General features: G+C 43.6%; 2 protein-coding genes across 3 annotated transcripts; both read right to left on the reverse strand.

Annotated features, from left to right (window-relative positions):
* Positions 1-2936: 2936 nt before the first annotated feature.
* On the reverse strand, positions 2937-6171 carry LOC108680905 (bestrophin-1). 2 transcript variants are annotated; one of them, XM_018169833.1, is made up of 5 exons: positions 6070-6171; positions 4726-4867; positions 4183-4319; positions 3746-3887; positions 2937-3187 (listed from the first exon to the last, which is right to left on the reverse strand). In XM_018169833.1, the coding sequence occupies exons 1-5, from the start codon at positions 6163-6165 to the stop codon at positions 3099-3101; spliced, it is 606 nt and encodes a 201-aa protein (XP_018025322.1). In that variant the 5' UTR covers positions 6166-6171; the 3' UTR covers positions 2937-3098. The 2 variants fall into 2 exon arrangements, with proteins under 2 accessions (XP_018025322.1, XP_047740169.1); XM_047884213.1 differs by having other exon boundaries at positions 3746-3896.
* Positions 6172-23011: 16840 nt separating this feature from the next.
* LOC108680902 lies at positions 23012-26007 on the reverse strand. Its single transcript, XM_018169830.1, has 5 exons — positions 25984-26007; positions 25172-25543; positions 24233-24870; positions 23867-24099; positions 23012-23376 (listed from the first exon to the last, which is right to left on the reverse strand). Exons 1-5 carry the CDS (start codon positions 26005-26007, stop codon positions 23012-23014), a joined length of 1632 nt encoding a protein of 543 aa, XP_018025319.1.
* Between the last annotated feature and the right edge of the window lie 1163 nt (positions 26008-27170).

A 27170-nucleotide genomic window follows, 5' to 3' on the forward strand; every position in this document is an offset into this window, starting at 1 on the left:
GCCTTTTGCGACTAAGATCTGTACCTGCGCGGAGAGGTCTGGAGTTGGTAGCTGGGGGGTGGGGAATCTCAGTTTTGGTGGTTTTGTCTCCTGCCTCCACTTCCAGTGCACGCCTCTGCGGATGATGATCAGGGTCTTCTTGGGGGCTTGTAACCACTGTTCCGGGACGTCGGCCGCCCGCACGAGAGAGACAGAGAAAGGAAAAAGGAACCCTATCTACATAATAACTTAATGTAAGGAATCCTACCTACATAATAACTTAATGCAAGGAATCCTACCTACATAATAACTTAATGTAAGGAATCCTACCTACATAATAACTTAATGTAAGGAATCCTACCTACATAATAACTTAATGCAAGGAATCCTACCTACATAATAACTTAATGTAGGGAATCCTACCTACATAATAACTTAACCTCACAAATGAAACCAACAGTCAGACATCGCGAGCTCAGCGGTGGGGCGCTCAGGAACGAAATACCATAGGGGCGAAATCCAATGGGGCGCCCCCTAGGAGCGCAAAATCCCATATATTTAGGACTTCTGACGAGCACAGACACGCGTCAGAAGTCCCCCCTGAGTGGATCTATATAATTTTTAGCTCTCATCAAAATTTCGAACCACATTTGGCCAGGGCTGAATTTCACCGTTGTTTCTAACATTTAATTAAAAAAACTCTTTAAAATGTGATTTCAATCACGATTCATTATTCTCTTTCTTAGCATTACAGTGGCTAATGGTGACGTAATTCCGTTCCTTATTCTCGAAGTTGAATGCCTTGTATAGATTTAATACAGTTAACCTGTTGGAAACAACTTATTTTGATGTCAGAAATCGACCCTCAGCCACAAGCAACCATTTTCAGCGGCTGGATCGGCTCAATCCCACACTTAACTCCGTAGGAAGAATATACACGTTTAGGAGTCCGCTTTCCACTTAAAGGTTGCCTTCCGTGTTAACTGGAAATATCCGCGTAAATTGACTTCTTACACCCAAAAAACTTACGATTACGATTGCTTTTTTTACAAAATGTTAATAGGGGTAAAGGAGCCTAACTTGCGCGCCCATTATATTTTTTAGTCCTCTACCTCCTGACATGAGTAACCGGAGCCATATTCTCAGTCTTCTTCCCAAAAAAGGATACGTTCTAGTTAGCGTAAAATGACTTGCACTGATGGTTGCCGACACGTCCGACAACTTTAAAATGTTCTCTATTGCGTATAAAAGTCCTCAGGTTGCTACACTCAACAGTTTACGTATAATTTAAGTTGAAAATTATGTTCCGGGAGAGTGACATACGGCGGTAGAGAGTTAACACGTTCCCCGCGTATCTGGATTTTACCACTAATCCCTTATTGAGTGGTTGCTGCTTTAGTTATTTTTTTTTTATGAATAGATTTTTGGTTTATTGATTGATCATTTGTCAACCTTACGTGTGAACACAAATACTCTAAAAGAAGAAGTTTACCGAGGAAATTCCGATTTATAGATGTTTTATCGAAAGCGAAATATTGCGTTTAGTACACATGGTGTCCCATGCAATACGCAGCAGTGGAATATCATTGTTGGTGCACAAATATGGCCCAATACGCGGGGAATGTGCAAATCACGAATGTAGTAATGTAATGTGTGCATTTTTATCAATGTATTAACAGTTCACTTTGCGTTATTATCAAACTCTTCACAATAAATTTAACATATAATTAATGTGCTCTAATATTTTGATACTTTTAGCGCCGAATTGCTGACTATATATTCGGACCTGCATTACGCTGACCCATATACGGACCTTGGTTCGATGACGTTGACGGAATACAGCAAGTAAATAGTAATAGTAAATTATACTAATAAATAGTAAAGGTGAACTTTCTTCAAATTTCCGCCGTCATAGAACTGAATAATGTTGGAAGGGCTAAAAGCAATATCAAATTTTAAACTCGGCTATTACGGAGAGGGAGGCTCTGCATATTAACTGCAAAAGATCGAACCATATTCATACAAAAATTTGAACCTGATGGGTAAAATAAGCATGTTGATGAACTCATAGTTCATATTTCGGAAAAAGGTCATCACCTTTGACGTTTAAGGATTAACTAACGCGCAAAACATCGCTTCTACTACCAACGAGAGCGTTTTCGATCGACTGTGTTTTTTCATTAACAGTGCAAAATAATATCATTTGTGTGGCGCAAAAGGTGAGCAAATTAACGGAGTAATGTGCGATTTAAAGCTCCCGTTTCACCACTTTAATAAAGAACGGGAGGAGGTTGACATGTGTCAACGAGTAGCACAGGCGGGCTAGAAGACGAGGACTAAGTAGAGATCAGTTTCGCATTGACTGGAGGAAGCTAGATTAATTTGTCAATAGTAGCCGTTTGACTGTTCTGAGAAAAATCATATGTAAGCAAAAAAAATGAAGACGCGTACCGCAGTCCGCAGAACAATTTTTATAAAAATTTTAGTAGTTAGTAAGATTTAGATCAATATGAAATTGATGAAATTAGGAGTTATCGTACTATGAGAACCTACTTTCGCAATCACTTCAATCATCTGAGCGCCTCCACGCTGATCAGGGCGATGCAACCGCGTGTCTGCATGCAATTTCAAAATTTTATTGTCTACCTTCGATGAAATTGTCTAGATCTTGACGGATCTCGAAATAATCTAAAATTTCTAATCTAATACCTTATCTAAACAACGCTTACAAGTTCTAATCCGCTTACAACTGCTAATCGATCGGTTTTCACACCACTTCACCTTTTTATTTTTCCCTTTAATTTTATCTCTTCCATGCGAATTTAGTCTTCAACTTAACGGAAAAAACAATAATATTTGTTAGGAATTTTATTGTATCATCTCTACCTCGCCTTCTCGACAGCGAATTTAGTCTCTAACTTAAAGGAAAAGAGATATATAATAATAATATTTTTTAGGAATTTAAATAGACCATTTCTATCTTGCCTTCTCGTCAGCAAATTTAGTCTTCAACTTAAAAGAAAAGAAATAAGCAATAACAATATGTTTTGGGAATTTTATTAGACCATCTCTATCTCCCCTTCTTCTAGTCACCATGCCCTCCTTCTCCCTCTCCTCCCTCAGCCCCCCAGGTTCTCAGACAGGCGGTCGTGGCTTCTGAAGCTCTTCAGGCTCATGAGGGAGTGGATGCTGCTGCTGACGCTGGGTGCTGCTCATACATGCGAGTATATATCATAGCTTAGCGGTTAAAGCGTTTATTAGGCCGTAGGCCTGTCGCCGATTCTTAACATGGAAGAATATTCACAGCATTTTGCGGTCTCGAACTCGCAACTCACTGCTACAATTTTGCTTTGCTTAAAACCGCCCGGCATCCTCGCCTATTCGTCCAGAAACTGGCGCACAGAGCTGGGATCGAACCCGCGCCTCACTGCGCCAATCTTGGTACTCTGAACTGTAACCACTGGGTCATGCGTTAATGAACGAATATACTCATTATGTTACGACGTATCTTATATTTGTTTAGCTGTAAATTGTATCGATTATACTGCGACAATTTATATCACTTGAGACACTTCTACTCAGTTTAATGCGTCAGTATCACTTGACGCACTACGACTTAGTTTAATGCGTCAGTATCACTTGACGCACTACGCCTTAGTTTAATGCGTCAGTATCACTTGACGCACTGTGCCTTAGTTTAATGCGTCAGTATCACTTGACGCACTACGCCGCGATTTATATAACCATATCTTCTGGGGTGACGTACCTCGGCTCTTCTTGGGGGAACTCTTGTCAGCGGCGCGGGTGAAGAAGCTTTTCTTCCTCCTCCTGATGAACGTGGCAATGGCAGACTGCCCCGAGGACCTTCTGCTGGAGACGCTCTTGGATTCCGGCTGAGAAAATTTCCGCTGGTTGGACCGGACAGATTATAGTTTTAGAGCATTTTCTTATTTATGGAATAAATGCGCTATTATGCTCGTCATGTCCGTCCGTCCGTCTGTCTGTGACTTCACGTTTTCGTCGATTTTGAGAAATTGCGCTCTCAGTCACTCACAGCATGAGTACTGAGTTATATTTTCATCATCTTCACTTACATATCCATCACTCCAAAGCTTATAATTACAGCACGTTATTTTAAATCCTTCACTTATATTCCTATGTCTTCAACTCTTCTATTTACGTAACCCATATCAGCATCCCCACCTTCAGCGACTTCTCCTTGTGGTTCTCCTGCACCAGTCCCCCCACGACGGTGTGTACGACGCGGTGCGACTTGTCCTCGATGAGAGGCTCTATGATTTCCTGCAAGGGCTCCGCTATCTTCACCGCCATCGTCGACCCTGTAGGTGCAGGACGAAATGCAACATTTAAACCAAATAAAAACAGTGCAAAGGTAGCTCATGGTTGGTACACCTCTGGACTCGAGTGCTTCCTTACCTGGAACATACGTTTCGTGCAAAAAATTTTATACTCCAATACGATCGAAGCCCCTTAATTTTAAAATAAACACGACAGGCAGCCAATATCGTTTCCCGCCAGTCTCGAATGCATTTAACCGCCATCAACACTGCTCGCTCCAGATGCTGAAATTTTCTTCCTTATTTGAATTTTCTTGATTCGTATAGCCAAAATGCATTCATTTTAAGCCCACTGCAATACAATTAACCTGAGTTGCAGTGGAAACTGCAACTAAATTGACCTCAGTGGCTGCATCGTAATTGGTGGTACAAGGTTGGTGGTACTCACCGTGGTTGGCAGCCTGGTTGCTCCTGAAGTGTTCACTGGCGATGGTGAATGGTAGCGCTGCAGGTACCACATCCTCGAAATACATGTCCTTGATGAGCTCGGGGTGTTCCTCGTGCATCTCGTCCACGATCACGTAGGCTCCCTGTGCATAGTCGGCATATTCACTTTATTCAGTCAGGTAGAATACTTTCGTTCGGTCAGCATATTCAATCAAAAAATATAACTCAGTACTCACTGCACTGCAGTGAGTGACAGAGAGAGCATTTTCTCGTCGACGAAAACGTGGTCACGGACGGACGGACGGACGGACGGACGGACGGACGGACATGACGAGCACAATAGCTTCTTTTTTCCATAAATGAGAAAATGTGCTAAAAATTTCGTTCACAATCACGTTGGATTCATGCGCAAAGTAGGCACATTCGCTTTATTAAGTCAGGTAGAAAACTTTCGCTCGGTCAACATATTCAGTCAAGAAAGCTAACTGGGGAGAAACGAACACGTTCAGTCAGGAGAAATACTCAGGGAACATATTCAGGCAGGTATAGCCACTTTGATAACGACAAACCATTTTCTGACCGAGCATCAAACCTACGATCGCAGTGACGACGTCGAACCAACAGCTATATATCGAACGCGTACAACCAACGAAGATCTTACAAAGTACAATTTACGACCATTATTAAAACTTCGAAGTAGGGCTACCTCGAGAACGTGAACCATGCAATGTTCACCTTGAGAACGTAAAACCTACAACAGTATCTTGCATCAGCTGGCCCAAAGGAGGGCAAATAGACGGAACACTTCCAACGTTGCATCCGGGACCCGAGGGCGGGGTGACCTGTCAAGCGACGACTCTGAGACGGAGGACGACGAAGGCGGCGCATTAGCTTGACCGGGGACTAGGAAATCCTAAACTCATCACAAGATCACAAGATAAATCTTAACACGTTAAGTGCCGCACGACCCACCAGCGCTGCCAGATGGCCCAAAAACGGCAAAGTCCGCGTATAAAAAGGCATATAATTCACAAAATATAGTAAATTTTTAGGTTACAGCGCAAAAGTTAAATTTTCCTTTTCCCTATATATTTTAAAATTATTTAATTAATGAGGTTGTAATATAATCATAAACTTTTGTCGACAAACGCAATTGGAAAAAAAACTAGATTGCGGAATTTGTCCGGAAAAAAGTCCCCACAACCCACCAGTGGAACGTGCTGCCCTTAACGTGTAAAGAACGTCTAAAACCGCCTTCAGACGTGAATTTACACCCTCATTTAGAACCATGAACTTACGACCATCGTACAATGTTTGAAGAGATGCACGAGCAGGCAGTGTTTACCTGAACGTTGCGGTCGACGAGGTAGTTGGTGTCGAAGTCGTCGTCGTCTTCGCCAAAGGGGTTGATGAGCGACTCAGCCACCTTCAGCCAACCCATGTAGAAGAAGAAATGCAGGATGGTGAACGTGGGCACATACATGTCCACGCTGTTGCCCTTCAAACCTGTGAAATTTGAAGGAAATCTACTAAGTATGGGCATATTGAAATAAAAATACTTTCAAGATTTCTAGTACTTGAAGTTCAATGATATGTGGGACTATGATTCTTCCTTGTCAAAACGTCCAAGTCACTATTCTTTGACCAATCGTGTAGCAAGAGGCTGAAATACAAAGCGAGATTATTATGTAGGATTGGTATTTCTCTCCAACTCCTATCCATTGGCCTGTAGAGGGCCTGAATACTTCAACAATTCAGCCATAAACAATCTATGGCTGACAGCCATAAACAATCACGCTGACAAGCCTGCCTTACCTAACCCACCATCTTAGGAGCGAACGAGCCTCCTGTAGATGACGAGTGTCATTGTTCCATCAGGTTTGTATTCAATATGAACATTCACACATACCACAAAATCGATATATTGCATTAATCACTCAACATTTGAGTACGTTATCTTTGTACCCAACGGCCTCCAGCATCAGGACTTCTGTTTGCGTTTGGCAAACGAGCCTTTGATGTGCGACGCGTTCGAGCTAGAATCGATTGAACGGATAGCATAGAGATTTCACACTGTATATACAACACATTATTGATTCCCATGCCGAGGAATTTACTCATGATCTAAAAGTTTTGGCTGAGGTAAGTTCCAAACTGTTTGGCATAACATAGATTTGAGAAGATATCTTTCGCGGTCATACAATCTCCAGTCAAGTTTTTTTTTTTGTGAATGGGTACTAATGTCGCATACAATGAATGCATCAAGAGTTTTTTTTCCGCCATTCCACTTACTTTTTTTTGTGAATGAGTAATTTAATGTATCCAGAGTTTATTCCCCCAGCAATCACGAAATTAAGTTCACGAATTGAATGTTTTTTTGTCAAAAGAAATGGTGTTTCGGTCCACAAACTCACCCCTACTCGGGTCCAGGAGCTGCCTGCCCATGATGGTGCAGATGGCGAAGGTGTACACGGCAAGAGTCACCACCTGCCAACAGGAGGCGTGTCAGAGTCAACCTTCTCATGGATCTACGAAGGGCAGCCATCGTGTAACATCAAAATAAAACTGTATATTGAAATAAATATTCTGTAATAATATTAGGAGTTAAATTAAAAAAATATATAACTCAGTACTCACTGCAGTGAGTGACAGAGAGCGCATTCTTTCGTCGACGAAAACGTGAAGTCACGGACGGACAGACAGACGACGGACGGACAGACGGATATGGCGAGCACAATAGCACCTTTTTTCCATAAATGAGAAAATGCGCTAACAATGATAGATTATTATTAGTTCAAAATCATAATAATATTTTGTTTAATTACATAATATTTATGAGTCTGTCTCATCTCCAGAAGCCCACAGACTTGCAAAGTCGACATCTATGTCATTGTTTCACTAAGATTAATTAGAGGGAGATTGTCCAATTAACGATGCACATAAGCTCTCGTATGGGTTATCATGATGTGGCCCGGCGTGTGTGAATTTTTAGAAAATAGGATCCATTCATTTTTGTGAGTGCAAGTTGACCGACAAGTCAACTCTTAAGTGAGATAAGAATTGGAATTTATCAATTGCATTTCATATATACCTAATACGCTTGCGATTGATACCTACGCGCCAAAATTGAAATATGTAAAATTCGTCCATAAAGTTATCGGGTCAACAGTAAATTTTGTGCCGTGCTCCACGAAGTGCGAATATGATGATATATTCCAAATAGTGAAAGCGTTAATACATCGACAAAAAATAAAACTATCAAAAATGTGACTTCTAAGTGATAAAAAGCTAATAAACACAATAGAGGTAAATCATGATTCATGGCATAGAAACAACCTAGCTCAACCTGCTCATGAGCGCTGTACGCAAGCGCTACAACTCAAACATCGAACGATCGAGTTGTCAAGCACCGCCATGTGCGTAAACTGTCGTGGAGCCTGGAATGCAGAACATCAAGTAGGTTTTTCACGACGCTTTTATATAAAATTCAATATCTTACAATTGATCAATATTTCAAGATGATTGTTTTTTTTTTCAATTATCATCATCGAAGGTAACCTGTAGCCTCCCAATGATATATCAGATATTACATTTCTAAAGATTAGGCTTGGCGCAAACCTTGTCATGCCATTCGTGTTCAAACTTCAAGCTTGTACTTTTTAATTTAGAAATATCATTTGATATCGTCAGCATATTGTGTGCGTTAGTATTTTTAAATTGCACTGCAATATAGACTTACGTTTAAAGCGCGAAAATTTATTGACTATTATTTCTTTAGAGGAGATATCTTAAGATTTATAAATAAACTAACGATATTTTCGTGCAGTGGATTGACAAGTTTGTTAATGGATAATCACTATCCCTATTTGTCTAGTGGAAAAGAACAAAGTTTGTAACCAATGTTGGATGTGAAATATAGAACTCACAATGATGGTGAAAGGAAATTTTGCTCTTGATCTGTTCTTCGGTGAGTATTCAGTAAAGAGTTTTTTTATGTCAGAAAATATTAGGAATCCTTACCTTACCTTGTGTCATGAGCTAAATTTGTTGTGAATTATTTTTATGACGGATGAGGGAGTTTATTAATCATTTCGAAGACTAGAGCTTGTCACAGAGTAAGGATTATAAGATCCGTGCTCCGTAATTGATAATGATCGAGTAACGCTTGAAGGACCGAACCTACTTACTCGCGGGCTCACGGCGTGCCTCGAGGGAGCGGCTACGTAAAACATACGAGTACTACTGTAATACAGTAATACATATGATGATCGTTTTGTAGTACTAATATAATGATTGTTATTGAATTTAGCGAATAAAATAAATGTTCTATTTGAATCCAATAGCGGGCCGGGGGCACAAGGTGTGGGACGTGTGGCAGAGATTTTAATCATTCGTATTCAATCAACAAATATAGGTAATTAAAAGGTGCAGGTCATGGACAATTTTTACATCACACAAAAATAATTATTTAATCCTAGAAAAAAAAGTTAGGCAATCAAAAGTCTATTAATAAGACTAAAACCCAAATAGTTTTAGCAGTCTTGAGGCTCTTAACGTAATGCAAAAAATTAAAGGTAGAACAGAGGAATACTGACAATTGCACTATGAATAAAAAAGCTAGCAATAAGCTGAAATGACACGTTACATTTTGTAGGCTGTGTCGTGAATAAACTGATGCATATTACGTTATGGCAACATATTGGGTCAAAATCTAACCTTAACTTAAAACTTAAACTTTATATTGTTTTAAAACTTAAGGAACAAAGAAACCGCATATATTTCTGCTGAATTACTCCAGTGCAAATTAAATGAATTTTTGATAAGTCATCACCTCTTTCTCTTAGTAAAATGTTCTTTCTGTTTTCAACGCATCAAAATACACTTTAATTATATGAGAATGATGACTGTTCGTTGTTGCAAGCAAAATGTATAGTTGCTGCGGAGTCTCGGCGATATAACGAGAATAAAAACCTCGCGTTAGTAGGGAATGCACGGGTGAACATTTCATTGCTTAAAAGCCAGATTTTGGTTTAAATGATACTAAACTGGTATGAGAAATTTAAGAGACGAGTTGTTCTTTCCATTAATCCATTAACTTGATCTCATCATTGCATTGTGCGGCTAAATTGCCAGAGGGAAACACAATGATCCAGTTCTGTGTGAGTGAATATTTTGTGCAAAATTTTAGAGGCAGTCCATTGCAATTTTATAAGCGATCATTTATGTAAGTAAACCTTATAAACTAATGGGGATTCTTATAAACCTAGAAGAAATTAATTCAAGAAATCAGTAAATGAAATATAGCTGTGAGTGCGTCAAGAAATTACAAGCAATAATTCAATAAACGAGGAAATGAAATCTAGTAGTGCGTCAAAAAATTACAAGCAATTGCATTCACTGAATCACAAGAAACCGCCCCACTGATTATGTAGGCATGATTAGCACCGTACAGGAGCGCCATCACCAGCTCTGTATCATGGATTTGCGATTAAAATAATTGCCGCATCGAGGCTTCAAAAAATAAAGTTGACACAAATAAACAAAAATAAGTCCCACCAATAAACGCACAAACGGACTGATTAATGAAAGAACTTAAAAAATAATACTCTATTATCTTGACTCAACAATAAGGGCCAAAAATTTTGATTCACTTATTTAGGGTAAATGATTTTGGGCAATACCGACAAAATTTCGAAACAGTTTTCAAGAAACTTGTACCTGTGTTTTCCACAAACAAATTTAATAGAAGAACACATTTCGCAGGTCACCATTTCTTCAGCTAACAGTTGGACAATATTGCCGTACTGTGGTATAATCCCCGATGTTTGTGCGTTTACCAACAAGTTTGCTATTTCACGGGAGCGGTCGCAAGGTAAACGTTTTTCTCCGTCTTCGTCGCCCGCGGGGAAGCCATTTTGAGGAAATTCACTTTGAGCCTCACCAGATTTGACATCTGCTTTGAACGATCCCGTTTCATTAGTGAATCTTGAAGACGATCCTGCATCATTGGCAAGTCCTGAGGACAATCTTGCATCATGGGCAAGTCCTGAGGACAATCTTGCATCTGTCTCTTATACACATCTAGATGTGTATAAGAGACAGGAACGATAGACCGGCCACTAGAAAAGTACACAGAGACTGCGAACGCGCGCTCCTCTCTCGACCACTGCATGGTCGCAACTGAACTGAGTGGACGAAAAACTTCATAGCCCGCGCACCATATTGCGCATGGCGCCACCTTCCTAGGACTAATGGCCGCCACGTGGCGCGCAATTCAAATAAGTAAGTTCCCGCGCCGCACCCTGTATATACGTGTATCATGTACTCATTTCCGCCAAAATTTCATTATTCACTACTTCCTGTAACTTGAAAATGAATGTTTTTACATTCGAAACGTCGTTAATAAATTAAATTGCTTCCTTGAACCTGAATTTTGATCAACCAACGTCATCTGAAGTATATTGTTCGATCCTGAAAATTTGAATGATTTCTCTGGTCGTTAACTACCCGTCACCCGTGTTTGAACAAACTTATTCTGCTATCTTATACTAATTTCTGCACCGATGAGATAAAATTTTAGACTCAATTCACTGCCTTCAAATTTATCTTAAAAATTCATGGATACTGAAATTGGCTAAAGGCAATACGAGCGAATTGGTGCTGGACTAGGGAAATCATCAGATGCCTTCTGCTCTACAGCTAAGTCGATTTATAGCAATTGGCTATTTAATCTACTGCTGCAATCGAATATCGGAAATTCAATTGGTTAACTCTCATTGGTCCATTTGTAATTGCTGATCTAAGTGGAAATTTAATGAACGTATTTCACTTTACGTAATTTTTTTTGCAAGACAATGGGATGAGTCGTTGTGAATGAAATCGTTGATACGAATTTCATGATCCATTTCAAATAATTTTAACTAAAAGCGCATGATTTTGCGGTGCTTTTGACTACGCGGATGCACCTGAATGTTATCCTAATGCGGTTTATGTTTAGGTTTCGGTGTTTGTTTAGGTTTAGGTCATAAACTCTTGTTTCCCGGTTGTCTGTTCTGTTGTAGTAAGGCTCCTTGGAAGCTGTTTTTCCCGGCGTGAGACGGGCAGATGACTTCTTCCACGCTGTGAACCTCGTAGTCTGTTTAGCTGAGGCTCATTGGGAGGTGTTTTGCCCGACGGGAGGCATAGGACCTCATAGTCCTGCCTCCCATCGAGCAGAGCGCGACAACTGTGTATTCGTTATCACGTGTCATGAACGTGATATTCATGGACGATGCCATATGTACGCCCGTTGCCAGCGTACAAATCCGTTACCTATCGCCCGTGGCGCGGTCTCGACTGCGATGTCTTACGCGAAAAGCTGCAGTCGTCCCGACTATGTTGACCTGGCTCATGGTTGGCCCTGTCAGTCAACAACCTCGAGCAACTTTACAGCGCTGAGCTGACCGGTGTCGATGACCTCATTCTTGCACGCACAGTTCGGGTACCCCAACGAGTCTCCGACCTATGGTTCAACGATGAAAGTCTAGTCTCGAACAGTGTTGCCAACTTTTTTCTCGGCGAGAATACCAGATTGCCTAGCTCAAAATATCTGGATTCTGGAATATACCAGTAATGCTATTGTTCAAAAAACAGGCTAATACATACCTTCAAATTTGATGAAACTATTCGTCAGTAACATTGTTTACTAAAAGAAATTTTTTTCATCTTTTTTACTGTGAATCTATCTGGCTTGACGAATGATTAGCCAAATTGCACATGTAACCCCTGGGTGGCCCAGTGGTTACAGTTCAGAGTACAAAGACTGGCTCGGAGAAACGCGGGTTCGATCCCAGCTCTGTGCGCCAGTTTCCGGTCTGAATCGGCGAGGAGGCCGTGCGGTTAGCACAACAGAATTGTAGAAGTGAGTTGCGAGTTCGAGACCGCAAAATGCTGTGAATGTCCTGCGATGTGAAGAATCGGCAACAGACCTACGGCCTACTAAACGCTGAAACCGCTATTATTATTCTGTTATATTTTTTCCCTCTGCTTGAAACATTTTGACACTTTTCTTTTCCTGTGTTTGATTACATTGACACATTTCCCTTTTTTATCCCACTGTGACTCTTCTCCCCCTTCACTCCAGATGATTTATCTATCATCTCGTGAGTGATCACTTGTTGCGGCAGAGCAGATAGCTTTGGTCCGAATAACAGACTCCAGTACCTTAGTCGAAATTCGGTTTTGTAGCTTATTTTTCACATAGGTGACTTGTGAAAACACTCGCTCCACGAATGCATTGGAGACTGGTAAAAGTAGACAAGCGATGCAGTAGTCAGCCAGTTCCATGAATGGATGACGACTTTCAAGATCAGTGAAATATTGAATGGCACCCCAGAATTCAAGTGACACTCCATAATTCGAAACTACCAAACAAAAACGGTGGAGCTTTCGTCGCAGAGATCGGTTCGACAACCTTACTCGTCAAAGGCCATATCACTGATCACGTGATCAGTAATCAATCAACGACAACAATCACCACTCTCGTATTTACACTGTACTATAAGAACTTCTGTTAAATGTTAACAATTAGATTGTGGTTACTTCATAGAGCAGTTTTCTCGCGGTTCCAAAAATGGCGTGAAAGCTCTAGTCGCGCCTCTCTGAAGGTAATCTATGTAATACACGCCAACGCTGGGGTAAGTTTAAGCTTCTGATGTGGAACTTAATGCAGTAAATTTGCCGTAAGTCAGAACATACTAGTTAAATATAGGCAAATATAACAGATCTAAAATATTCATACCAGACACCGTCTGAAAATACCAGATTTGTAGAATCTGGTATGGAAATATACCAGTTGACAACCCTGGTTTCGAAGCGGGGGATTCGACTGCTCCAGTGAGCTGTCTTCGGTGAATAGGCACGGCAATCCTGCTGCTGTGGGCCTGTGGCCACTGGCCTCCATCTGGCGAGATGCATGGAGTAATTATGTCGCCCTTCTTCGTTGTAAAAGTCATTTTGGCGCCAAAGAATCGACGCGCAACGCATAAATCCTCGAGCTCTGTGACGTTCGCTAGATAAAATTATGGGAAGAGGTCATACAGGGGCTTCGACTGACGTAAAGGTGCTTGTACACGGGGATAGTGCAGACGGCTAGTAAATCTGGCTAGTGTCGGTCGCTTGGTGACTATCCGGCTAGTAAGCCTGTACACACGAGGAGAGTATAAAGCCCGGTCCACACGCTCAGTTTTACACAACGATTTGTCTGCGCAGTTCTAATCGTTGCAGATAAAACGTTGCGTGTGGACGGGAAAACTGCGCAGTTTTGGAGACGCCGGGAAAACTGCGCAGTTCCATCGAAATCTGAGCTACCGAGCATAGATTTCGATGAACTGCGCAGACAAGTTGGAACGTGTGGACGGTAGCACAGTTTTCCGATTCGATTCAGCGTTGCCAGATGGTATATTTCTATACCAGATTTCACAAATCTGGTATTTTCAGAAAGTGTCTGGTATGAATATCATAGGTCTGGTATATATGCCTAAATCTGGTATTATTCTGGTATTTTCTCACTTACTACAAATTTACTGCATTAAGTTCCACCTCTGAAGTTGAACTTCCTCCAGCGTAGGCGTTGATTATATAGATTACCTTCAGAGCGGCGCGACTAGAGGTTTCCCGCCGTTTTTGAAACTGCAAGTTTACCGCTTGATGAAATAACCCCAATCTAATTGTTAACATTTAATAAAAGTGCGTAGTGCAATATAAGCACGAGAGTGATGATCCTTGATTGATTCCTGATCAGTGATGATATAGCCTAGGACGAGTGAGGTTGCGAACCTATCTCTGTGACGCAAGCTCCACCATTTTTGTTTGGTGGTTTTGAATTCTAGAGTGCCACTTATTGAAGTGCCACTTGAATTCTGGGGTGATATTCAACATTTCACTGATCTCGAAAATCATCATCCATTCATGGAACTGGCTGCCTTCTGTATCACTTGTCTACTTTGACCTGTCTCCAATACATTCGTGGAGCGAGTGTTTTCACAAGTCACCTAGCTGTGAAAAACAAGCAACGGAATAAAATTTCAACTAAGGTACTGGAGTCAATTATTCGGACCAAATGCTATCTGCTCGGCCGCAACAAGTGATCAAACCCGAAATGTTAGATCATGCAATATGCAAGCATGTACGAAAATAAGCAAGAGGAAGATGACCTGTTTCCGTGGCTTGCTCAGGTTGAGCGAAGGGGAAGAAATGCCACACTGAGATAAAAAACGGAAACAGCGTCAATGTAATCAAACACAGGGAAAGAAAAGTGTCAAAATGTTCCAAAGAGAGGGAAAAATATAACGTGTTCAATTTGGCTAAACATCGTCAAGCCCGATAAATGCACAGTTCATAAGATAATTTTCTTTTTCTAACCAACGTTTCTGACGGATAGTTTCATTAAATTTTGAGGTACATACTAGTCTGTTTTTGAACAATAGAATTTCTGGTATATTTCTGGTATTTTGGGCTAGGCAATCTGGTATTCTCACGAAGAAAAAACCTGGCAACACTGATTCGATTTGTGCTCAGTTTCAATGATTCTGGCGACCATGGCGGACCTTCGGTAATGTTCTCGGGAATTTATTGCTTTTCTATACGAAAGTTTTTCTTGCATTTGACAAGTAAAATTCAAGGACTAGGGACAAAAAAGGTGGAGACATACGAGGACTTAGTAGAAAAATTCAAAGAAATCGATGAAAGCGCAAACATAGAAACAGCTGTAAAATAAGTTGAGCATTTACCGTAAATAATTTGGAATGAATAAAAAAAATCGATTCCATCTGGACCTGGAAAATAAGACATCTACAAGCCATCTCTCTTGTATTATGATTCATCGCAATCCCTAAATGATTCGATCTCTTTTTTGACAAGGCACAATGCCAAAATTTATGAAAATACTGCCTTCTCCGTGGCACGTTTTGGATAAATTTACGGCCGGACTCGCGGCCGGTCTCCCCAAATTCGATGGGCATGGAATATCTCCCAAAGTAATGAACGTAGCTCGATAAAACTTGGTACACGTATTCATTAGGACTTAACGGTGATGTTTAGCATGTGACAATTTTTTTCGATTTTGCCTTCGTTTGCGAGTTATACGGCTTTATCTAATCTAAAAAATTTTCACGAGCTAAACATCGCCGTTGGGAGGTTAGGTTTCTATATTCAAAGTTTCGTTCAAATCTGTACAGTAGTTAAGAAGAAATGTCATGCTGACTGCAAATTTCAGCACGTATCGTCATATAGGTAAGATATAACTCAGGAATGAAGGTGAAATTCCAAAAATGTTCACGAGCTAAACATCACCGTTAAGTCCTAATGAATACGTGTATCAAGTTTTATCGAGCTACGTTCATTACTTCGGGAGATATTCCATACTCGCCGAATTTGGGGAGACCGGCCTTAAAATTTGTCCGAGACGTCTCCATGGCGAGATTGCGCAAAACTGAGCAAACTACTCAGATAAGTCGGTACCGTGTGGACGCTCTAAAAATTGCAACGATTTCATTCCGACTTAAAACTGCGCAGACAAATCGTTGTGAAAACTGAGCGTGTGGACCGGGCTTAAGGTGTCGCTATCTTCTCGTTCGCGCCCGCCAGTGCGTCGTTAGAAGCCGTCGAGTGGGGTCTGCGAAGATGGATAGTGGGATCACCTTTAATCAACTCGAGTCTTGTACGTCGTTTGTATACTCTCTATTCTAGCCTTTAAAAATGCAACGTCGGGAACAACTAAACCCTGACTAATAAGGTCTTCTTTCCGTTTCAAAATACTCGTTTCTCTCTTCATTTTGTTGGAGTAACCATCATGGAAAACATTATTCTTTAATTCATATTTTTTTGAATATTTCAAAGAATAATTGAATATCGTCTGGAATCCACTTTGTTGAATTCCTCTTACAAACATTATCGTTCAAACAAGCCATGATTCACGTGACCCAAGATACTTCACAGGAGCGGCACAGATGCTCTCACCATGACTGCATCAGCGTTACTAGCCACTTCTCCATCTCCAATCTCCAGCCAAGATATCAACACATCGTTGTCCCTCTCGGCCGCGCCTCGGGCACTTGCCGGCGCATGATTCTGAAGCGGCTGAACCCCTATACACGAGGCTAGTAGCGTGGACAGTTCAAGCGCCGGATGAACTAGCGGCTAGTACTATCCCTGTGTACAGGCACCTTAAGCGTGGAGGAATTCCATGCGTTTTTTTTTAACGAAACTCCTGCTGTGACAGCGTCGTCGGCCGATGCTCTGCAGGCAGCATTTGCGCCGTCCCCGTTCGACTGCGTGCTCCAAGAATCACTCTCATCACAGCTGACGACGTCATCGTTGCAGTGAGCGCGCTGCTTAACCAGCAGTGTGCCAGCGATCCGCAGTCTACGTCGTTACTCAAGGGGAATGTTTTAACAATTGAACCTTTTCTGGTCGAACTTTTCAACCGCTGCCTCACTGACGATGTTGTACCGATGAACTTCAAATCATCTTACATTACGCCTCTATTAAAAAATCAGACCTTGACGCTTCTGATCCCAAATCATATCGACCCATCTCCAACCGGTCGATTTTGTCGAAACTCCTGGAACGCGTTGTGGCTTCGACAGCTGAACAACCATCTTCAGCAGTACATTCTCATGCCTTGCCTCCAGTCTGCATACTGTCATCTCCATTCGACGGAAACCGCTGTGCTGAAGGTGCTTTCGAACATTCTGCGAGCAGTAGACCGCGGCGACATTGCAGAACTGGCTTCACTCGACCAGTCGGCTGCGTTTGATACGGTCGACCACGCCACCTTATTGCGTCGACTTGGACGTATCATTCGGCCTGCGCGGCACAGTGCTGCTATGGTTCAAGTCCTATCTCAGCAATAATTCCAATGCGTTCGATGCGGGAACTCTTCTTGCACGCCACATTGCGGGAACATCTTGCACGTTGGTCACTTGCGGCGTACTACATTGATCAATTCTCGGCCCGATCTTCTTCCTGTTATATAATGTCGACGTATTGCATATAATAATCGGTTCACATAGTTTGAATCCGCATATGTTCGCCGTCGACACCCAAAATTATGTCTACTATGCACCGGCTGACGTAGCAGCGTTGCGGGATCGAATGCCTTTCTGCGTGGACGCCCTCTCAGAGTCAGACTAGACGCGCTCCAACCGGCTCCAGCTCAATGCAGCATAAACCGACTCTATGGGATTTGCGACTGCTCGGCGCCATCATCAGCTTCCGGCCAAAACTGTTCACGTGGGCAACGTTATGCCTGCGCCCGCAGTTCGCAACCTGGGCATTCTGCTGCCAAAGTCACCACCGCTGGTTTTGCCGCTCTGCGACGAAGGCCGGTCTTCGAGGCTTTCGTGGTGGCGCTCGTTCTGAACAGTTGGACTGTGGTAAAGCCACACTGTGGTAAAGCCACACTGTATGGACTTCCGACCACGGTACTAAATAAACTGCAATCCGTAATGAACGCTGCTGCTCGACTCGTGCACAATAAGCGAAAATTCAACCATGTGACGCAGAAATTGCGCGATGTTCAGTGGCCGCGTATTCAACAGCGCACACAGTTCAAGGTCGCTTTTCAGACGTTCCGATGCCTTCACGGTCTGGCGCCTTCTTATCTCACGGAAGGTCTGCAGCGCGCGTCGAATCTGCCTTCTAGATGACGATTGCGCTCGTCTTCAACAGCGGACCTCTTCGTACCATCTACACGTCTATCTAGCGTCGGCGGCAGAGCGTTCCCGTTCGCCGCCGCCAGAACAGTCTGCCGGCTTCCTTAACTGCGGCTCCAACGTTGCAGGTGTTTCGATGAGACGGAACTATTTCGTAGAGCCAATGAATCTAGTGTCAAGTTATTTTCTCCGATCCCATCCTTTCTTGTGCCATTTATTTTTCGCTTTCTATTATTCTTATGTGTGACGTGCCCTCGAAATTCGTTTGAACTAGACGATAAAAGCTGCGTAAATAATAAAAATAATTATGCTTGGAACCTCTCTGAATCAGTTATGCTAGGCTCCTTGGGAAGTGTTCTACCCGATGGGATACGGGCAGCTAATCTCAGAGGGGGGCGCAGCCGTAGGCCACAAATTTTACTTTTAAATAAGCACTGGAGGCAACGCCCAGCTTCACCATGCATCAACTTTACTCAGCCTCAGAACTAGAAGCCGCAGACTACGCTTGCACTTCGTAATCCAGACAAGCGACACACTGCCGAAATATAATAGCGCCGTAGGTCTTCAGCCAATGCTAAAGCATGCTCGCTAATAAGCAGGCAGTTCCCCATCCGGCCAAACCTCTTCTGGCTAAGGTGCTTATACACGGGGCTATTAGTTGCGTATATTGGTTGCGTCTACTAGGCCAGGCTACAAAAATTTGTGATGCTTGACGTGTTCAGAGGCAACTAGCTGGTTCATTGCAGGCAAGGCAACTAGAGTTGTTTTGAAGCAGTCTATTGCGCTCAGTAGTCAGTACTTAGTAGCCGCCCGGCCGTTATACCGAGCACAATTGTAGGGCGCGGGAATGCTCCCGAAAAGGAGAAAGGAGGGGGAATGCTCCCTTCCATTGGGATTCCCTTTGCAATGGTTCATTGGGCATTTTCGTCATTCGGCGCGGCCACGTCAGGATAAAGTTGCAACAATCTCCTCAAATTCGTCTGCTCTCGCCGCCTTTTCACTTGTGCTATGGCATCGTTTCCGATGGCTTCGTCGAGGTTTGCCAGTATTTGCCTTAAGTTTTCGCGCCCGGCAGCTAATTGCAATCGTGCAGCATCCAACTCTACCTGGGCAGTCTCATAAACAATATTTTTCGCGGCGACGACACCTGCCAGTTTCTCTATTTCCTCACGCGCTGCTTCCTCCTAAATTCGTAAAGCTCTCCTATGAAGCCTTGCTTGTCGAACTGTTTATGCCATATTGCTGAACTTGAATTGAATTCCGCGAATTATAGGCTTCTGCTATAAAGTTCGAATGCGATTTGATTTCGTTAGAAGTGTCGCTTTTTATGGTCATTCCATGTGTATCATAGGTACCGATCGAACAATTCTGAGATTATGAACAGAAAAAAACGACTGTCAAAAATTAGAATTTATGTTTCCCACTTGATAAAAGGCGTCTTGAAACCTACTAGCAGCTTTTCGGATCTTGACTCGGTATATTTTTATAATATAAATAAAATGAGAACTTAAATACTAAACGGGCGTAATTAAAGTGTTTCATAGCATGCAAAATACCAATAACGAGCGTGACTGGTCTGGGAGCGCAGCCGTGCACCACCAATTTTGTGCACCAATAAGCCCTGAATCGAACGCCTTGGATTTCTCCGGATATCCACCAATCAGCCGTGCATCACTCGGCTATGTCCTCCTCCGGCCTTGACCACCACCTGCCGTGCACCACCAGGCCGCAGTCGAATCTGACTTCCGGGCATTGTTAAATTACGTAATTTTACGTTCACCGCATCTGAGGTTAGGTTTCAGATAGCATAGTTCTGTTCCAAAATTTATCTCCTTCGACAAGTTGCCGTTCGACCGAGGGCTGGTTCGACCCACGGCCTAGATACGGACGGCTTGAAGTGTTGAAGGCTACGTTCCGGAAGGCAGGAATCATGATGGTCCATTACATCCAGGGCAGTGGTGGTCTTCGGCAGGCGAGTGAGGCGACCCACTGGTCTCGAGATGTTCTTTGATGGTTGGCCTCAATTGCTGGCAAGTGCCGTTCTTTCCTGGCTTAGGCTGGCTGAATAATTTCTGATTTCATCACTGCACTTTTTTGCCCTTATATAGTCAAATGGGGTAAGACAGGATCGCAGCCTTCATGGGGTAAGAAAGGACCAGCCCCTGGCATGCATTCTAATTGCACTGAATTTAATTTGACAAAAGAATATGTTAGAGCAATCATTGCCTGTCATTTCAGTGCTTGTTTCAACCCTCTTCTGCAAATAATGAATTTCTGGCTAATTTTTAAAGAAAACCTATGTAAAGAAGGGTCACAAAATAGTTAACCTTGTTTGGGAAATAAGCTCTGTCTAATGACAAAAAATTTTTTGGCCAGGTTTGTGGATGTAGGCAGGTAACCTCAAGTAATAAGCAACTTCTGAGACATACTAGGCATTCCTACCTGCTACCATCACTGCCTGACAACTATTCTAAAATGGGGTAAAAAAGGACCGGACATGGGGTAAGATGGGACCACTAAATGATCCTGTTTTACCCACAAGTGGTCCTATCTTACCCCACAAATGGTCCTGTCTTACCCCACAAATGGTCCTCTTTTACCCCATAGTTTATCAAAAATAGCTTTTAAATGAATATATTATTGTGCATAAGTATACATGGAGTATTTTGGTCAAAATTTTCATCTTTTGCTTAAAATAACTATTCTAACTTGTTAGCTTTTTAAATTAGATAAATTTAGCATACTATTGTGAATTGCATCATGGGGATGGAGAAAATAGGGATGTCTCTTCCCATTAGTGAGCTGCAGAACAATGTGCAAGAGTGGTTGAGCCTTTGAGGGAAAAATCATTGTGTGAAACATAAAAAATAATTATTATCACAATTTTGTGAGAGGGCATGGGCTATGTTTGAAGAAGTGCACCACAAATGCAGTTAGCAAGAAAACGCATGACATCCGACTTAAGTTATTATCCATTGGTTTTATTACAAATTTGATAAATTTTCAGACAATGACACTAATGGAATATACATGTAGCATTTGGCAGTGCTCTACAATGAATCAAAGCCAACCTACCATTTCTATGCTTAACAAAGTTTTCTCGTGACAAAAACTCCAATGTGACTGATATTAAAGTTGACTTCCTGCAACACAAAACAGTAACAAGTGGTTGTTTAATCAAATAATGTGTTTACAGATGGATAATATTGAATATCAGAGTTATATTTTTACTAAAAACCTTGTAACATAAGAATTACCTGTTGGTCCTTTCTTACCCCAGCCTGGTCCTTTCTTTTTTTAATCTGTACTGAAAACTGTTTTGTATGCAAAAAGTCTGAGTTGTAGCTTTGAAGCCCATTGCATAACCACACCTTGTGATAAGTTTAGGATTTTTAGTTATTCATGGTATAGATGCTACATGCCTGTTAATGATTTCGGTCCTGTCTTACCCCATCTGACTATACGGTATTTTTTTTCAATTAGCGTTATTTTACTCTTCGAATTCTTTTATCATAACAATATGTACTTTTCGCGGGATGATAGCATCCTGAGAAAATGTTGAATTGTGCATTTCAACCTTCATGTATCAAATTGTATTTGTTGAATCAAATTTCAACTTCAATCCTCTTGTTCCTCGTCTGTTTGAGTAAATTTTTAATTGTAAAAATCAGCATTGAGTGTTGCTGGCTTACTGCTCCAAAAATACTAGTCATGTCCCATGCATATAATAAATTTTTATTTTTATGTGGCATGTAATCAGGTAAGAGGAAACAGCAGAGCTGTGCAGGGTCCTGAGGATAGTGGGGTAGGTGTCGGGGCTTGGGCCTTGGGGGGGAAGGATCCCTCCTCCAGCAGGTGAGAGACTGAAGGGAGGAAGTGAGTCTGAAAAGTGTGCTTCATGGGACGGGGCCCTGATGTCTGGGTGACGATAGGGTAGCTGGGATGGTGCGGTCATAGGGTGCTGGCAAGGTACTGTGACTGTGAGCAGAGCAGAGGTGTTCAGCCACGGCCCTCGGGTAAGACCTGAGCTTTGCTGTGCAGATGGGAAGCGGAGGCCATTTGGAGAGATCCTGTGGCTATGCGGAGGGCTGAGTTCTGAATAGTTTGCAGCTTAGAGATTTACAGAGAGGCATTGGGGAACCACGCTGTGGCAGCGTAGGTGAAGAGGGACTTAATAAGGGCCTTGAAAGTCACCAAAAGGGTTTCCTTCTGCTGGCCCCAGCTGGTTCCGGCAAGAGACTTGAGGATGTTGAGGCGCGGGCAGGCTCTCTGACATATCACAGCGATATGTGGTGAGGAGGTGAAGTGGGGGTCAAAAGTGACCCCGAGGAACTTTAGGGTCTGACAAAGTGGAAGGTCTGACCTCTCCTAGCTGACATGAGGGTCTGTTTGTGATTGATGGGCATCAGTGGTGAAGAGGGTGGTGTGGGATTTGGGAATGGATACCGATAACCCCTTCCGACAAGCTCACGCAGCCACGTCGGAAGCGTGGGAGGAGAGGACTGCAGACGCGTCAGCTATCTGAATGGCCCCCGCAGCAGCAGTGACGTCCGCATATGAGGCCATTAGGGGGCGGACTGGGACTGGGAGAAGTCAGAAGTCTGAAACATAGGAATTGAAGAGAACGGGCGAGATGACGGATCCCTGTGGGACTCCAGCGTGGACCGGGAGTGGAGAAGAGATGCTGTTGTAGGAGCACCTGGCTGACTGGCCTCTGATGTTGCAGATCAGCCAGCGGGTGATATTGGCGTGGAGGGGAGTGATGGTGATGTGAGAGATGAGCTGAGCATGAGACACGGTGTCAAAAGCCTTGCTGAAGTATATTGCCATTGCTATTGTCCTGGTTGGTGGGCGAGGCTGGTTGAAGCCTGTAGCTATGGCCTGGGTTAGTGGAAGCAGGGCAGATGTTGTGGAGTGGAGAGGGCAGAAGCCATGCTGGGAGTCCACCAGTGGAAGCACTGCATTGACACGTTGACTACAATTGCTTCATCTTGTACTATTATTTCATTTTTTGTACTGTTTTCAAACAGGGTTGCCAGATGGTAATTAAATCCTGACAAATTCCGTGATTTAGTTTTTCTCAATTGTATTGGCCCGCTAAAATTTATGATAGGGGTACTTCCTAATTAAATTTTAATTACTGGAAAAAGAAAATAAATGGAATTTTTATAGTGGAACCTACAAATAAACTAGTATATATTGGGTTTTTGGCCTTTTTTGTTCTCGGATTTGGCCGATTTTAGGCAACCTGAATTATGCACCACTTCGCCCTGGAGAAATACATTTCGTGGTATGCATATGTACCACTTTGGAGTCATCGTGTTAAGGGACGGGAGGAGCAGATGCTCCAACATCTTCACAGACAGGCACAGGAGGGAAATGGGCTGGTATGAGGCGCTGATAGACAGGGGTTTGCCTAGCTTTGGAATGGCGATGATTGTTGCTGACCTCCAGATGGCAGGGATGTCGGCCTTAGCGAGGGGAAGATTGTAAAGTTAGGCAAGGTACTGGATGTCTCTGGGTCCCAGGTGATGGAGGTGGAGGATAGTGACGGAGTCTGGGCCAGTGGCAGTAGAGGTACCCGAGCTCCATATCGCCTGTCTGGTCTGATCCGGAGTGAATACAGGGGGTGTGTTTGAGAGGGGATTACGGTGCTTGATGCCTCTGTACTGTAGGTGGACCTGCAGGAATGGTCACGCTGTTAGTGAGGAAACAGCGTGAATTGGCTGCAAAAGGATGAGGCTATGATATGGTTTGTGGTGACATGAGAATTATTGAAGGAAATGGGTTGGTTAGGGGGCTTGTCTGGTTGACCTGCCAGAGGAGTGTAGGAGCAACCAAAATTTAGATGGATTTCTCTGCAGGTTGGATGACTGGACCTTCTTGATCTTGGTTGTGCGGGAGTGTGTGGTGATGGCTGCTGAGATGTTGTTGTTGAGGTCTGGGAGGCTGGGGTGGTTGGGGTTCAAGGCACGGGTCCTGTCGCGCTCTTGAATGAGAGGAATGGCTGATGGTGGAAGATTGGAAATGAAATCCCTTCTACATCTGCGAGGGATATGTCGGCGGGCCGCCAAAGTACAAACCCTCCTGAAGAAGACCTCTCCTTGGGAGCATGAGGAAGGGGGAGCAGCAGTGCTAAAAGCGGCCTCTGTTTCAGAAGCATAACCGTCCAAATCTGCACGACAGAGGTTGATATAGGTGTGGAAAGGATGGTTATTGGGAGAGTTCATGGAGTCCAGGGAGATGGATATGGGAAGGTGGTCAGAGTTGAGGTGGGCCAGTGGGGTCCAGACAGCGTCTAGGGCCAGATGGGGACTTATGAGGGTGAGGTCAGGAGATGATGGGGCTCCTTGTGATGGAAGCCTGGTGGGGATGTCTTGATTGAGTAGGACTAACTGGCTTGAATCTATTTGGTTGAGTAGGGCTGCGCCTCGGGCAGCCATGCGGTCATCCTGAGTGGCGGAGAACCACGCTGGATTGTGAGCATTGAAGTCCCCCATAATAATGGTATTATGGGCATCCAGCTTGAATAGTGTGGTCAAGGAGGGCATGAAACCAGGGGGCAGGAGGTGGGCGGAGGGATATAGATGTTATACAGGTGAAGTTGTACACCATCTATAGAGTTGGAGATTCCCTGGTGTTCTGTTGTTGCATTGCCAGGGAACAGGTAGTCTGATGGGATCGGGGAGTACGAGACGGTACGCCTCACAATAAAACAGAGACTGCCACCACAATGGGTCTGTCGCAGCGGACCAGGGTGTAACCAGGGAAGGATGGGGGGTTTGAGGCCTCAGTGAGCTTGCTTTCCTGTATGGCTGCGATAAGGATGGAGTGGGAGATCAAGAAGTGGGCCAGCTCTACTGCGCAGTGCCGCAGGCCATTGCAGTAGAACTGGAGGAAGTGGATGAGGGCAAGTGTAGGTCTGTGGGCTAAGAAAGGATCGTCCAGCAACCCAGGAAGAGGGGGAGTGGGGGGAAAGGGGGGGAAGGCGGAGTGGGGGAGGCAGGGGTTGCATTGCACCCAGGGCAGGTACAGGTGTGGTAATACTGGGACGCATTGCTGAGCCCAGAGCTCCGTTTGTGGACCCAAAGGCTGCAGTGGTAACACCGGAAGGAAGTTCTCCTCCTGGTGACAGGGCACCCACAGATGCCACAAGAGTTAGAGATGTCAGGGCTGGGGTGAGGGTGTATACCCGCCATCAAGAGAAGGAGGGTGATAGTGACTTGGTCAGGTGGACGAGCTGCAGCCAGGTTAGGAGAGGCGATGGGTGGAAGCGAGGCCCCACAGGGGGGCACCGCCAAGCTGAAAAACGGCTCTCAGCAGGTCTGGGAGTTGTGTCAGTGTTTGGCCCAGTGGGAGCGACAGGTCGTCCCGGAGGGGTCCATCCACCATAAAGAGGTCCAGACGTTGGATGGGCGTCAGTTGCTGATCACTACTACTCAGGCCATGGGTGTGCATCATCTAACTGTTCAGATACTTCTTGGAAGAGGCAACTTCTGCAGAAAGATTCGACATGCAATAATAAGAGCAACAATCACCTATTTAACGCAAACAAATTGTCTGACTTCCCTGTAGTGCATGAGCACCATCCTGGAAATAGCTGTGATCCAAACTGGAAGCCCACTCAATATATCCTCCAAGGATCATTGACACATAATGCTGTAACTTTCTGCTGAGTCCAGGTGTAACAAGTGGTCATTGTTTGCCAACTTCCTTACCTTCAAGCCAGCCACAACAACACAACGGAAAGGAGTATGAAAGATATGCTGGTCTTGGGCAATGCTAGCCTCTGGCATGCATCCCGCCCTCACCTAGGGCTCCCGGTTTGTTATCATTAGCCCTTAGTCCCCTTACCAACATTTGATCCTGTCTCCCCTTGGCTTGGATTTGTGTGGCTCATCTTATTTGTATTGATTTCCACTTTGTCTCTGGTTTAACTGACTCAACTGCTTTTTCTGCTTGTGTTAGGAAACATTATCCTATTTTCTGCTTGTGTTAGGGAACATTATCCTGTTTTCTGCTTGTGTTAGGGAACATTATCCTGGACCTGGCCCCCTGGCCCTGGGTGTCTGTACTAGGCAATAGTAGGCATTAGGCAATCTACTGTACTGTGTCTAACTGTGATGGGTCACGATTAACAGACAATCCATATACAGCATGTGATTTATACATGCCGTCACAAGCAAGAGCAGTTGCATGGAGGCTTAATCCCAGGCATGGCATCCTGTCGGGCAGTGTCGGCTTAATTTATTGCTATATTACATGCTTTGAAGCTTGTTGTTAGTGAAGCATGAAGCATCCCTATACTGGGTTATTTTCTCAGACTCACTTGTGAAGTTGTGGCCTTGCAGCTCATTCTCTCCTCTCCTCAAGCCCAACAGACACATCTTGCGATCTTGTGCATCAAATTTGTCTGCAGCTCTTTGGAGGCTTCAGGCTTGGCCTGAATGAGAGGAAAACTGCATGCCTACAGTGGGTTAAGGCTCATGCTGACATTGTTGGGAACAAGTGAGCTGATGCTGTTGCAAAGATGGGTCTTACTCATGACCATTCTGCTTTGTTTTGTCTTACTCATGACCATTCTGCGTTGTTCTGACACACTGGCTTTGCTTTGTTCTTGCTTTCTTAGGAACTGGACTCAGTGGACTGGATTGCTGCTTTGGCTGTTGAAAAGGGATGGGCCTGTGGGGTCCTCTATGTGGGCCTGTGGGGTCCCCTATTGCATCATTGCATGGGTTGTCAGTTGCTCTCA

Source organism: Hyalella azteca, unplaced genomic scaffold, assembly GCF_000764305.2.
Source record: "Hyalella azteca isolate HAZT.00-mixed unplaced genomic scaffold, Hazt_2.0.2 contig14886, whole genome shotgun sequence".
NCBI classification, from domain to species: domain Eukaryota; kingdom Metazoa; phylum Arthropoda; class Malacostraca; order Amphipoda; family Hyalellidae; genus Hyalella; species Hyalella azteca.